The following is a 14,288-nucleotide window of genomic DNA, read 5'->3' as shown; positions in this document are numbered from 1 at the left end:
GTCAGTGTGAAAAGCGCTAATGTGCACAGAAACCCACTTCCCTCTTGTTAACAAGTCTCATAAATTCTGAATTTCATGGACAAATGTGTTGCTTAGAGAAACAGAGATCGTAAGAGTTACATTAGATTGCTTACAGATTGCAGTTACCATTAGCAACTTTGCAAAACCAGATCCCACAACCACAACGGTGCTTCAACACTACAATGACTGAAAACCTTGCCTTTCTACGTGCATGGCCACGCAAATGGTGGGACGAATTTAGCCACAAGAAAAGTATTGCATTACACCAAAGCCACTGACCTCCTTAACCCCACGGTGCACCTGCAGCTTGACTCTGGATAGATGGTTTTCATGTCCAAGAGTGCTAACCAACTGGGACCTTGTCAGCATAGCTTTATCCCTGCTTTAGTCTTCTACAGTTTCAATAAAGAATTTTAAAGGAGTGGAAGAGAAATCAATCTTGCCAGCTTTGTTTGGTGTGTGTTTTTTTTTATGAATGCTCGCTTGATCCGGGCATGGTTACTCCATGTGTTTAAAAATGTTTGGACTTGAGTTGGAAAGCCACAAAGGAACACAGTGTGTCTCAAAGCCCCATCAGCTGCTGTTTTTCTGTAAGCTACAGTGCTGTGTTTATCCCCCTAAGATTTATTATGTGTTTGCTTTTGTTACACTGAAAGTACTACAGATGATTCAAGAGAATTTAATATCAAACAAAGGTAACACAATTAAATAGAAAAACCTGTGTAATTGTTATTTTCTTGAGAGAAAAAGTCTTCCAAACCAACTTTGTCGTATGTGAAAAAGCAGCCCACCTTTTCCCCTACAGATCGTTTCGTGAAATGCAGAATCATGAAATCCCATAAACAGGCCCTGTGTGACAACACATAGTAGACTAAAAGTTCTCAAAAAGCAACACATCATGCTTTAATTTAAAGAAGTACAAGAACAGGTGAGAAACAAGGTCATTGACGTACGTCTAGTTAGGCTGACAAATGCACCGCTAAGGTTTGAGACGCCGGAGAACCACAGTGAGAGATATTATTCACGATTGGAGAAAACATGAAAAGTAGTGAATCTTCCCAAGAGTGAATGGCCCATTAAACACACTGATGACTGATGGTGGTCATGTGATGGTCTGGATAAGCTTTGCTGCCTTCGGATCTGGATGACTAGCCATAATAAATGAAACTATGAATTCTGCTGTTGTATGATTTTAAACAGACCATCCATGCCTAGGCCCCTCCCAATGTGGTTGAATTTCTCCCTGTTAAAAAAAAAATGTTTAAGAGGGAGAAATTCTTCCTGTTAAAGGAAGACAAGATCATTTCTTAAGTTGTTTTCTGGTTGCATTGCGGAGTTGACTGCACTTCAAACATGTTGCCAACACTAAGTTACGGTAAGAACACAGAGGATGGCGAACCACTGGCTGCTAATGAAGCAAAAGTTTGCGCTAAAAGGACACATACTGCATGCTGTGTATGAAATGTTGTTTTAAAATGTTACCTGGCTGGTAAAAGTTGGGGGAGAGCTCCCTGGCAACCGCCCTGGCAATTTCCGACTCATGCACGGCAGAGATGGAGGCTTGTTCTGCTGCCTCGCTTTTTGTCCTGGCGTGGGCCGTCCTGCAGTCAACACAAGGAACAACAACATTAGAAATTACAAGCACAGAATATTGGTTGAAGTTTCCAGTAGAAATAGTTAGTCAAACACATTTATGATTCCTTTCTATTAGAGCAAAAATGCTTTTTGACAGTTACTAAATGTGCTACAATTTTCAGAATAAATTGCTTTCTTCTGTTATCATTTTTTTCTCTTATTTTTTTCCCCTTTCTACTCACTTCACACTAAGCTGTACAACTCAACCCTTCCCTCTTGGATAACATAACACTTTCGCTTGTGTTGCCATCTGAAATCCAAATCCTGATTTTCCAAATGGAGCAAAGCCAAAGCCTAGCAAGAGCTTAATGCACTCTGGAGCACTGCACTGGGCTATCAGAAATGGTCCCAAAGAGGGTAGAAAAACACACACAGGTAGGTACGAGAGTGCATGTTTAGATTTGTAGTGCATTGTACAACTACAGAATAACGTAAGAAGCAGAAAAGCAACTAAATATGTTGAGAATGTCTTTTATAAAACATAAAATTACACATTCAAAGCAATGTTTGAAAAAAAATAGAGGTGAACATAAAACAAAACAAAACAAAAATATCCAACAGTAATATGATAAAACCACAGTTTATATTTGTTGCTGGTTTCTGCTTTTGCACCTCTGCATTTTGGGCTGTTTTTTCTTAGCTGATGTTTTATGTTGTAAAGAGGACTCTTCCCTTATGATACGTTTTAGCCTGACAGTGTGTCAGTTCTACTTACCTTATGGACATTTCCTAACACCTCCAACAATCAATAAAGCAATTTACTACCACCTGCCTGATCGACTGTAAGGAACTGTGGTTTTGTGAATGCCAGCAGGTCATTCAAGATGTCCAGAAGTAATTTTTTCCAAGTCCAGGTCTAAATCAAGATTCAAGTCATTGAGGGACTCTGAAATTAACATCTACATGCAATCAAATTTGGCAATCCTAAAGCCAAATTTGACCCATTGGCATGTATCTTCTTCAAAAAAATATTTTGTATCCTGGTGACCCTTCTATGAAAGCCGGTGAATAAGTTTGAAAACTGATAAGATGTATTCTTTAAAGAACAATTGTGCAAATTGGTTAATGTAGAACTACAAAATAAATCAACCAGCATCAAAACTATGTTCTAAATCTACATTTGAAATGTTTGTTGTCAAGTCTAATAGTTATTCTGTGCCAAGGTATGATGTGAGGCACCAAATAGAGGCTCAAGCACAATGCAGTCCACGAAACAGTGAGAATGTCCAACTTTTTAATTAATCCAAGACAAAATGCTTTTATTTTTGGAAAGCTGGAAGCTGAGAAAGTTTGCTTCTAATTACACCTGCTTAACTCCAAGGGAATATGTGTTACATTTATTAAGTCCTGAAAAGAATCAACGTCATTAAACACAGAGCTGGTGATATTTATAAAACATCTCAAACATTAACAGATAGTTGAGATTCATTATTAACTTACACTCTGCAAATGTTCCCAGCAAGTAATTAAAAAGCACCCCTTCACTGGAGAATTTGCACATATATGTCAGAAGTATGGTTTACCAGCTCACTCCCATTGCTAATTACATGAGAGCAAGATTGTTAAAAAGATTCATATCCCAAAATTTGAGTCTGACTTTTTAGCTAATTTCTCCTTAGTACGTCTGAGGCTATTATTTTTGCAACTTAAGACTCAAGTTTAAGTGTGCTAAAATTGCAATCTTTGACTTAATAATATTTTGGGTTTGCTTAGAGGTTAAAATGTCTTGTATGAGACATTGTTCTCATTTTCTGAGAGTTGACAGGCCAAACAGGGATCAAAACAACCATGAATGGAAATAAACTCAAGGCCATTTTCCTTCACTATCAATCTACATAATACAACAAAATACCAAACTAAAGAAGTAACCCCAAAAACCATCAGTAAAAAGGCTGTGTAGAAAACTGAGCTTAGACCAAAATCACAATGTAAGGTTATAAAACATTGGTATGAATTTGCTAAAGGTTAAAGAGACCAGCACCTATTTATATCGGAGCCATGATTTTGTATACACACGCTTAGTACAACAGAAAACTTTGATTTAAAGCTGAATATTTTCAGGTTCAATAAGCAGTGCTGAGATGTACTGTACTATAACGGTACAATGAAACAAATATTCATTGAAATTGTTTTTTCAAGGGATTTTTAGTCAAGACAGTAGCACAGGAGCGACATAGGCACCATTTAAAACAACAAAACATCTAAAAAATAAGCAGATGTTTTTAAAGCAAATAATAACAATAATACTATTTAAATACAAGAGCTATGACCGTGTTAGATTAACTATGTATTTGGTAAAGATATGTACCTCGGGGTTTATTAAAAAAAAATTAACAATAACATGAACAGCAAGAGTTCTATGTGCACAATGCACTTATTTAAAACTGGAGTGCTATAATATTCCATGAATGTACAACAAGGAAATACAGGATGCAGCTGCAAAGTTCTAGCATCACTGTAAGTATCGACTGCTGTGCCAGCTGGCCTGATTAACCCCGCTCATCCATCTTCCTCTCCCTCCTTCTTTCTTTCAATCAATGCTCCCCGTTTTTTTTTTTTTTTTCAATCCTTCAGCAAGCTATTGACGTCTGCCCTCATCTGTCTGCATGTGGGCCGCTCCTCTCCCTGAGCATCTCGCCATTAGACAGACTCTTCTACTTCAAAATACCCCTCTTGTCCTTGGACTTTGGACTATCTTGTTTAGGACAAACTGGACAGTGAGAATATTAAAATGCATGAGGAGCCGCAAAAGAGTCCGAAATAAGTTGGGAAGTCACCCGAAGACAAAAGACACACTCAGGCTGTGTGGTTATATCTGGAAACCATGGAGCTGCTGCAGACAAGAACATGAGCTTAATAAATGTTTAACACAGCTACAGAGTCGGACATGCTTCCAAATTACTGTAGTAGCAAAAATTTTATTAGTTTGGCTATTTACTTACAGACTGGACAGCTTCGTAATCTTATAGACCAGCAGCAAAAACTGAATTTAAAACATTGCAGTTAGATCACGATATTGATACAGGCTGCAGATGTTCAGTTGCCACACACATTTTCAGAGGGACCTATATAATTCTACTGCTATTTTCATTGCTGCATAAAGGCATGACTGTATGCAGCAATGTCCGTGACACAACCCAAAGAATCTGAGCACAGTGAAGTCATGGACAGACCGAAGAAGTGGTGCACACTGTTCCCAGACAGGATGTCTGCTGGTGGGAGGTGACAGGCAGAAAATGATGGGAGTGGAGGTGTGATAGAGCACTGGGACAAGAGGGGGTGAAACGAAAGGTGAGAAAATACAGGCATGTGCAAGGAAGAAATGAAAGGAATGGTTGGTTTTGTTCTTGGCATGCACTATAAATGAGATGGTTGAGACATAAAAGAAGCAATACATTTTGGATACTGGTAGGATAGTAATTTGTCCAAGTTCCTGTGAACAACAGTGTAACAGACAGAGGTGCACTTCGCCAGACTGATTCCAGTTTCAGATTCTGTTTTCTTAAGACTCTGGTCCACTAGACTGAATGTTTTGACTTTTTCTTTAAAAACCATAGATGTTATTACAATTTTTTCTGTTATTTCGTATGTCAATATTTTTAGGACTTAACCTTTTGAAGGCAGTTTTTTCCCCTCATATTCCCTCTTGAAAGACAGCAGTGAAGCAAAATAGTAGTAGCTTTGCACAGCTGATAATGATGGTGTGTCATAGTGCCTATTCCTTTTTGAAAGCTTGACTGTTAGCTCTTACAATGTTTATGGTGAAATACTGTAAAGGTTAATATATTTTGCTTTACCTGAATACACTCATAGCACATAAATGTTCACCACATCCCTGCAAACCAAAATTGCAAAAATGATGCAGCATTGTGGTTTCTGTTCTTACTTTAAAGTTCTATTCTATGTTTTTTTTTCTTTTATGTTCTATTCTAATTGCTATTTTCTCTAGAAGCTGCCCAGTATGAGCAGCAGACAAAGCAGTGAGCCATCTGGCATGTTGCTTTGTTCATAAGATGAATGTGGCAGGTTCACTCCCTGTCTTTGGTTCACTGGATAGTCCAATTGCGTTTCCCACTGCAAGCAAATCACACACTTTAAGGTGAACTAGACTAGCTTGTTTCGTCTGTACCAGAGTTCGATTTAGCTTTCATGCTTCCCAAACAAAGCAGAAAATCCCAGGTAATAAACTCTAGTCAACGGAAAGTGGGTCCAAACAACTCCTTGTGTGACAGTATCCTATAAAACTTGTTTAAAAGGTAAAATTAAAAAAGCACACATAGTCCCATGTTTGTTTTTTTGACGAGAGTAGATATAGACTACTCTCGTATGTCTACAGTATATCTATGATCTAGATATTAATAAGGGATTTGCATGCAAAGACAGGAGCTGACCAACACAAAGCCAAAGCTAGCCCAAGGTAATGCTCCCTTAGCATGAAGCACACCTAGCTTAGTTAAATCATAGTCACAGGGTGCACTTTAGTCACATTTAATATCAGATGCTTGATATTAAAGGGTCAAGGTAAACAAACTAAACATTTTCCTTATCTAGTTACCATTCCAGCAATTAGTGCAAACCAAGTACAGTAGCTGGTAACAAAATACAGATATTTCCTTATCAACAAGGGGATGTTGAGAGCACAGATGTCATACATATACCTCTAATGGATTTTGTGCATTTTTTTTTCTGTTCAAAGAACCACAAGTGTGTTTTTGATGTATCGATCTGAGAAATGACATGTTATGCTTTATGAAATTGGATCCATCATTGAAACATATTTCCATGTTTTTACCAGTTTAAGACATAATCTATTAGAGATCAAATTATGAAAACATTATGTTGATCAGCAATTCAAAGAATATATCTGACTTACAGCAAAGTGCAAGCTCACTGATGACCTCTGAATAAAAGTTTTAAGCTATATAACTTGTCAAACAGGCCATTAGCCTCACGATGCCCTCTGGCTTTGAATATAAAGTAACACCTGTTCCCCTTTAGCTTTGGACTCTGCAAGCACTCTGGTCTGGGGTTGGGGCCAACCAAATCAAGGTATCTGAACCTGCAAAATATCACACATAAATACAATATGAACAGTGTTGAGATAGTGACATGAACATAGGGTGAGTAGGACAAATTACTTTTTCTATGTGGAATCAAAACATTGGTTTCTATGTCAAGACGAAACATGTTCTGAAAACCAACAAAAAAATGGAGGTTGTTGGGGTGAACTCAGAAAAAGCAGAAAAGAAATAAAAGAGAATGTCAAAATTTAAAAGGGAAGGAAACCAAGACAGATCACTGCTCTGAACCCTCTTGGACACTCGGAACAGCTGAGGTATGCACCGGAGCCTCTCTAATTTTACTGAAGGGTTAAATTTCAAACCCTAGTCCCCACCAGTCCATACTGTGCTCCCCTCTTTAAGGGTTGTCATTCTTCCATCTGAGTGCAGTAAGCAGGTATTTTATGTTTGGGTTTAGTTTTTTATCTGTGTGCATACAGTAGATTCCTTGGAGAGAGGATTCAGTCCATCAAGCCCCAGGCTGTGGCCTATTTGAGAAATCTCCTTCACATATGCTGACACAGTTTTAAACCTTGTTCTACCCCTTCCTCACATACATTTTCCATTAAATATGCCATCCTTTTCCCCCAGCTAAATGGTAACTTGAATGCTCACTGGTACAGTAAACAGTCGCAAGAAAATAAAAGACATGTACCAATCTTTTCAGTATGTAAGTAAATGAAAGAACATTTCTTTTTTAACACCTATTTTATTTCATTTGTCACATTATGCTTGCGGTCCTACCAGACAAATTCAGTCACAGAAGCAAATTAGTCTTTATTAGAAACTGAAAACTGGATCTATATTTTATAAAAATAATTTCCCGGGCCCTCTGTGGTATCAGGACAGACAATCAGCACAAATTAGCACTTAGCTGTCCTGACACAGGCACACTATTTGAATTGCTGGATGTTGCTAATTCAGGATTACTCAAGCATGTCTAACACCATTAGCAGTTAGCTGAAAACCGGCTCTGAAATTATTGAGGAATTAATTCTGGGCTACACTATGGGCTCACATTACCAGGGGCAGTAAAGGTTGGAGGGTGGAGGCTACAGCAAATTAGGTTTTAAACAGAAGACAGAGTGGCTGTTATTAAGAGATAAGCTAAATTTATGCAGGAGAGAAAGCTCCCGGGCTGTACGGCAGAAATGTTGGCCAGTATTCATGCCCAGTAACTTTTTTTCTGTCTTATGACATGCTTAGTTTGGTGTTAACCTGCCTTTTTCTATCATTTACTCAAACCCTAATTTCTTTGTAAGCTAGGCAAACCTAGAAAGCAGTATTATGTAACAGAACCAGGCAAAGCAATGTTAGCTAATAAAAGTTGCATACATTTAAATGAATAGAAACATCATGGAGTTATGACACCGAAGCATGAAGTAAAACAGACAAAAAAACCCAAACAAATTAAACAGATGTAATGTTCAGTGAAAAGAACCTCTCTGCTGTTTTAACCTTAGGAATTAAGAAAGCTTTTAACTTTTAGCTTTTACCTGTTAGCAGTTAATGTAAGGCCTTAAAGAAAGTGTGAGGGTCATTAGTCATGCATTCTTTTTCAATTAATGTGTAGGTCTATTATATAGTGAAAAAGTATGATGAAGTTAGGAGCAAGCAACAGAGACATTTAAAGTAAAGGAAAGTAACACAGTCTCTGTCAGGATCTTGGGTTCTTTCAGTTGGTTTGGAGTTTTGTTACTTTCTGTGTTCCTTAGTTCCTTTTCTTTGATTGGATCAGCTATGTTTCTGTTTTACTTTGGTTCAGTCCTTTCTTAGCGTGTCTAGTAATTCCTTGTCTAGTTGTTCCTGGGCCATTCTAACACTTGGATATGCTGTGATCTAAACAATTCCATGGTTAGGCTTGATGTCCTGCTGAAAAGTGGACCTCATTCCTCTCATGTCCCTTGCAGTGGTTTGCAGCGTTGTCCTGTATTTCAATTTGATCAAAACACTTTACTCCAGGCCGTCGCGGGTTCGACTCCCGGACCCGACGACATTTGCCGCATGTCTTCCCCCCTCTCCTTCCCCGTTTCCTGTCAGCCTACTATCGTATAAGGGACACTAGAGTTCACAAAAAGACCCCCTGGAGGGGTAAAAAAACAACAAAAAAAACCCACTTTACTCCACATATTTGCTTTGTATCACATGCTGTTTTTGCCAATCCTCCATGCAGACCATATTTGTAATAACACAACTTATACTTAATGTCAGCACATTTTCCCACATATAAGTGTGGATCTTTGCAGCTCCTCCAGAATTACCCTTGGCCACTTGGCTGCTTCTCTGGTCAATGCCTTCTTTGCCAGTTTTGGTGAATGGCCATCTCTAAATAGGGTTTGCAGTTACTATTTTCATTTTCAGATAATAGCACTCAGTGAAATGTTTAAAACTTGGGATGTTACTTTTTAACCTAACAATGCTTTAAACTTCACCACTTTAACTCTGACCTGTTTTTTTGTGTTTCTTGGTCTTCGTGAGTCTTTTTGTTAATGAATGTTCTCTTAATGCCTTATTCTAACTGAACAGGACAGCTCGGATCAGTGTACACTATTTTATGTTTCCACTGCCAATTGGACTCTCACTGCACATGGAAACCTCTAAGGCTCTCACAGAACAGCTAGGTTTTACTGAGAGTAAATTAAACGCTGATGGTCTCTGTTTAGCTTGCTAATAGGAGACATGTGAAAGTAAAGGAATGCATCAAAACAATAAAAAAAACAACTTTTAAGATCATACATTATATTTCTTTCGATTCACAATTTTGCATTACTTTTTGTGTCGGTCTGTCATAAAATATTAAATGTTTTCAAACTTTATGGTTTATCTATACGTTATACATAAAGAAGTCATCACCCTTATCATACTATAATAGTACATCTGGGTAGTGATTTATTTCACATCTTACATTTGTACTAGCCTTAAGATCCTCTTTCACTTTGCTTAGCAAAACGTCAGCAAATGCTTTTCTTAATATAAAATTAAAAGCATAAGTAGCATTACTTTAAGTATGACATAACTCTAAAATGTAGGATATTTTTGTTTTCCCACTGATTTTGCATCATGCCATTCGTTATACAGGGGCAAGTAGAAGCAGATTGAAAATCTGACTACACAAACCCAATTTCAGGGAAGAAGAATGAGCAGAATCAGTTTTGATTAAATTGGAAAAATCCCTAAACTTTGTTATTTCCAGGGATTACAAACAGACCTAATCTCCCTCTGGTGTTCCCTACTCCAAGGCCTCTCTCACTGAGCTCTCTACCAAGACCTCTGTTGGCCTCCATCCCAAACAAACAAAAGAAATTATAGGTACAACTCTGTTTTGCTATGCATTGTTACATTTTTTATAATATGAGTTGAACTTTGAGCGTGTGTGTGTTTAAAGAGTGACATAGAATCTGTCATGAAAATGACCCCTGTGGTTTTTGGGAAAGGGCACTGGTTGGGATTCAGACTTCAGCTCTGTGTCCCTTGTGTCAGCACTGCTAGTGAAACATAGCCACAGCTGACACAGCTAAAACACGCAGAGGGAGGGAGCCTCGGTGGCTACACCATTAACAGCAGCAACACACCGACACAGCAGGGGTCTTCAGACTTATGTTTGACCTGGCAGACCTATAGATAAGCTTTTATTGTATTTCATTGATTTGATATTTGTGTCCACTGCTGGCTTTACGGGGATTTGTTTTACAGTCTTTTCCACCTCAAATGACACCAATTTAGTGGGCAAAAGTCACATAATAATTGCTGGTATTTGTAAACTACTTCACCAAATACAAAGTGCACAGGCAAAATGACATGCTGCCGGAAAATATGTCTTTTTTAAAAGTTGACCCCAGGTGAAGCTGAACAGAATTGAAAAGGTGTTAAACTGGATGGATGTACTTTTCTAAGTATTCCGCTACCATTAAATATGTGTCCAAACCCTCTATCTACAGGTGAATGGGCTGGTTCGTAACTTGTCATAATTTCCCCCTAAACATAACCAGACGCTTTCTTTTCAGACTCCAAATAGTTTTTCTTCTTATTTGAATTTTAGAAACTGACTTTAGCTGCACATAACCTACAGGCTGATATAAAACCTCCAGAGATTGGAACAGATGTAAACAATGCGTAAAAATATGTAAAGTTACCTGTTTTATAGTTTGAGATATCTCTTCATTTGCTAGCTTTTGGGCTTTACTTTAAAATGGGAGTCCTCAAGGGATGGTGTCCCTCATGTATTAAATCTTTCTCTACAGTAATTTAGTCATTGATTCTGGTGTTTTTGAGCAAGGACCCAAGCAGGGGCTGAAGTTGGAAAACTCTGTTTTGAAAGAGATGGGCCACCATTTCCTGTTAGTAGAAAGATAAATCTCAGTTTAAAATAGAAAAATTGTGAAGGATATCTGTTCTGTCCCTACTATGCTACAGAGGTAATTGACAGATTAAAGCCCATAAGCGAGGACGAACTCTTCTCTCACATCATATTTACAAAAGATAAACCAAAGGAATAGTATGACACACCAATTTACCATTTTAAACAGTATCTGACCATCTTAGAGTTTGAAACTAAAACACATACAACTCAACACACAAATCAGGAAAAAAGGGGCTTTGTTATGCAAACCAGGACATAGGGTTTCATGACTAAACAAAAATGTAAACACACACACCCACGCACTCATGCAAAACCATTCGACCTGTACCTTAGAAAACAAACTATCTGTCATGCAAATGACTTTAATGCAATCAATATTTACATCAAATTTGAGGAACATTTATTGCAATGTGTGCCTACTTGGAAACTGGGAGCAAAGAAATGCACAAAGACCTCTTTTAGAGTTGCATCACAGTGTTTACTATCAGTTTTTTTCCCGGCAATTTTCCAACAAGAATCTGATACAGTGTCAAATTCTTAAAGTGTATTTCAACTCAGTTATAAACTGACAAAGTCTCTTAACTTGGCTACTTTATAAGGAAATCCAACAGATGTTTCAGACATTGTGATGTCCTTAAAACAGTAACCACGGTAACCATCAGTTACACTTGAGCCAACTTTTCAGGTAGGCCTCTTTTAATGAATTTTTATATCAACATAGGCACACCACGTTTTTGATGAGGGAGGATAAAGATGCACTGATGAAGATGACACATTAAACACATTATGATACAGTGAAACTCTCTTACTTGAGTGTAAAAAGAGAGACTCAAACAAGCATATGCAGTTATTCTACAGCATATCTTATTCAACTACCAGACTCAGCACCTGAAGCTCAACCTGTGTGACCAAAGGTCATATTGTCCTGGCAACGATTTGAGCTCAAGCAATAGTTTTAATTATGGTCTTCTCCAATCTCCTGCCGCCATTCGCCCTGCTGTCTCGTACAAATGAGCTTACACACACACACACACACACCCCACCATCAATTTCCTTTTCAGCACAAAGCCAAAAGCAGCATTAGCATTAAGTTACATCTGCTCACAGCAAAAATACTGAGACGTGTCTTCACACCGTCTATTTTTTTTTTTATGGCTATTTATTTAACAAGATGAGACCTAGAAAATAATATGGGATAAGCACAAGAAAAGTCAAGTATTATATGAATTTATGAACGACAAACATAGAGAAGTTGGCAATGGTGTCTCCAATGTCGATAGTAGGCATGTTTTAAGACCATCTTCACATTTGATTACAGCAGTTTCTGAATATACTTCATGAAGAAATTATTCTGTGTGGAAAAGCAAAAGTCGGATTCAGCAACAGACGTGATAATTCCATAATCCAATCCGTGAACATCTGGAGTGAAAACAGCCTAGCTAGCCAATCAGAGTAGCTGAAGAGATTTAAAAGAGGAGCACCAGTATCCAGAGACGAAAGACACATGGCTCTGGTGACTATTTGGTGTACAATTATAATAATATGTTTAGAATTATATTCAAGTAATAAGTACCTCTGTCTTCATCACAGTTGCTCATGCTTGACATTTCTTCTAACACTTTGGCTTGACCAGTTTAGCAAAAGCTAGATTAGATAAAAGATAAACATTCCTCCTATTGCCACAAGGTTGATAACATAAGTTGACAGGCCCAGCTGACTAAATCCAAGACTAAATTTGTACTTTTCTTATTCAGGTTTGTGTGAAATTACCCTTCTTCATATATAAGAGGTCCTGTAAGTCAGACTACTTTGAGGGATGCACATTTTATTGATTGACAGAGCTGTAGAGGTGCTCTTAGCAGTAGAACATTTTCACATTTTGTCACTTTACAACCACAAACATTAATGTATGCTATTGGAATCTTATGTGACAGAACAACACAGAGCAGTGCATTATTATGAAGTGGAAGGAAAAAGCACACATGGTTTTCAATATTTTTACAGATAACAAGCTGTAATGTGTCTTGTGCATATATTTAACTGTGAGGTTGATTAGGGTCCGTCTCTACTAACATTAATCTTCACGTCTTGCCACGCACACTAAACCAGCTTTTGGGTAAACATTGACTGGGCTGTTTTAGCATGACTACCCTTTGATTTAAACAATTTGATTGTAGTTCTGGCTTTATGCTTGCCTTTCTAATTTTAACAACCTCTGCATGTTGTTTTTCTTCCAATGAATAATCTGTATTTTTCCCTTTCTGACTTTTGTTCAACTCTGATAGCTGAGGGACAGAGTGGTTCAGTTGGCAATGTTTACTGCAGCTTTGCAGTCGCAAACTTTTTTCATTTTCAGATGATAGTTTGAACAGTGTGTTCCCAGATATTCAAAGCTAGGGATACTGTTTCATAAACTAAGCCAGCTTTAAACTTCTCCACGTTATCTCTGACTTGTTTGCTGTGTTCTTCGGTTTTTATGATTATTTTTTTGGGGAAAAACAAACAAACAAACAAACAAAAAAATTTCACAGAGCAGCTGGATTTATAGTGAAATTAAATTACACGGATAATACCAATCAGGTGACTTCTGAAGGTAGCTAGAGCCACTGGGTTTTATTTAGGGGTGTCAGAATGAAGGCAATAAATGCAATTGCACACCATATAGACTTAAAAAAAAAAAAGGAAACTCATGGTATATAGCCTTTACTTGTATTTATTCGAAAGTGCTTCACACTATGTACAGTTATTCATTCACACACTGAGGCTGGTTGTAGCCATAGCTGACCTGTGGCAGAACTGACAGACGAGAGGCTGCCATACTCTGGCACACTGAGCTCTCTGACCATCACCAGTGAAGTGTCTTGGCCAAGGACACTACAATAGAGCAGGGGTTTGAACCAGCAACCCACCATTTGCAGGTCAAATGCCTGCCGCCATCGCAGATGTCACTAATATTTCATTTACCTTCTACTTCACAATTAAGCACAACTTTGTGTTGGTCTGTCACATAAAATCCTCATAAAATAGACAGTAATGTTAAAAATGAAAAAAAGTTCTAGAAGTACAAAAGACAGTGGAACCAGCAGTTTCTAAATTACTTGCACAAACGCATTCCCCTAATTGGTGTTGAGAGGGATAAGCTAACACACACAGACACACACTTCCTCAAATACTTTGGCAAATTCCAAGCAGTCAACAAAACATGGAAATCA

The 14,288-nt window shown here is 37.9% G+C and overlaps 1 protein-coding gene across 1 annotated transcript in view; it reads right to left on the bottom strand.

Moving 5' to 3' along the window:
- Positions 1–14,288, bottom strand: part of jph1a (junctophilin 1a) — a 39,697-nt gene that overhangs the window by 12,646 nt on the left and 12,763 nt on the right. Inside the window, exon 4 of the mRNA XM_032551172.1 lies at positions 1,504–1,622. Within this exon, the coding sequence (XP_032407063.1) occupies positions 1,504–1,622 (119 nt within the window). The remainder of the gene's footprint in view (positions 1–1,503; positions 1,623–14,288) is intronic.

The sequence above is a fragment of the Xiphophorus hellerii genome, chromosome 21 (genome assembly GCF_003331165.1).
Source record: "Xiphophorus hellerii strain 12219 chromosome 21, Xiphophorus_hellerii-4.1, whole genome shotgun sequence".
NCBI lineage: Eukaryota > Metazoa > Chordata > Actinopteri > Cyprinodontiformes > Poeciliidae > Xiphophorus > Xiphophorus hellerii.
This window is presented reverse-complemented; position numbering and strand designations above follow the sequence as displayed.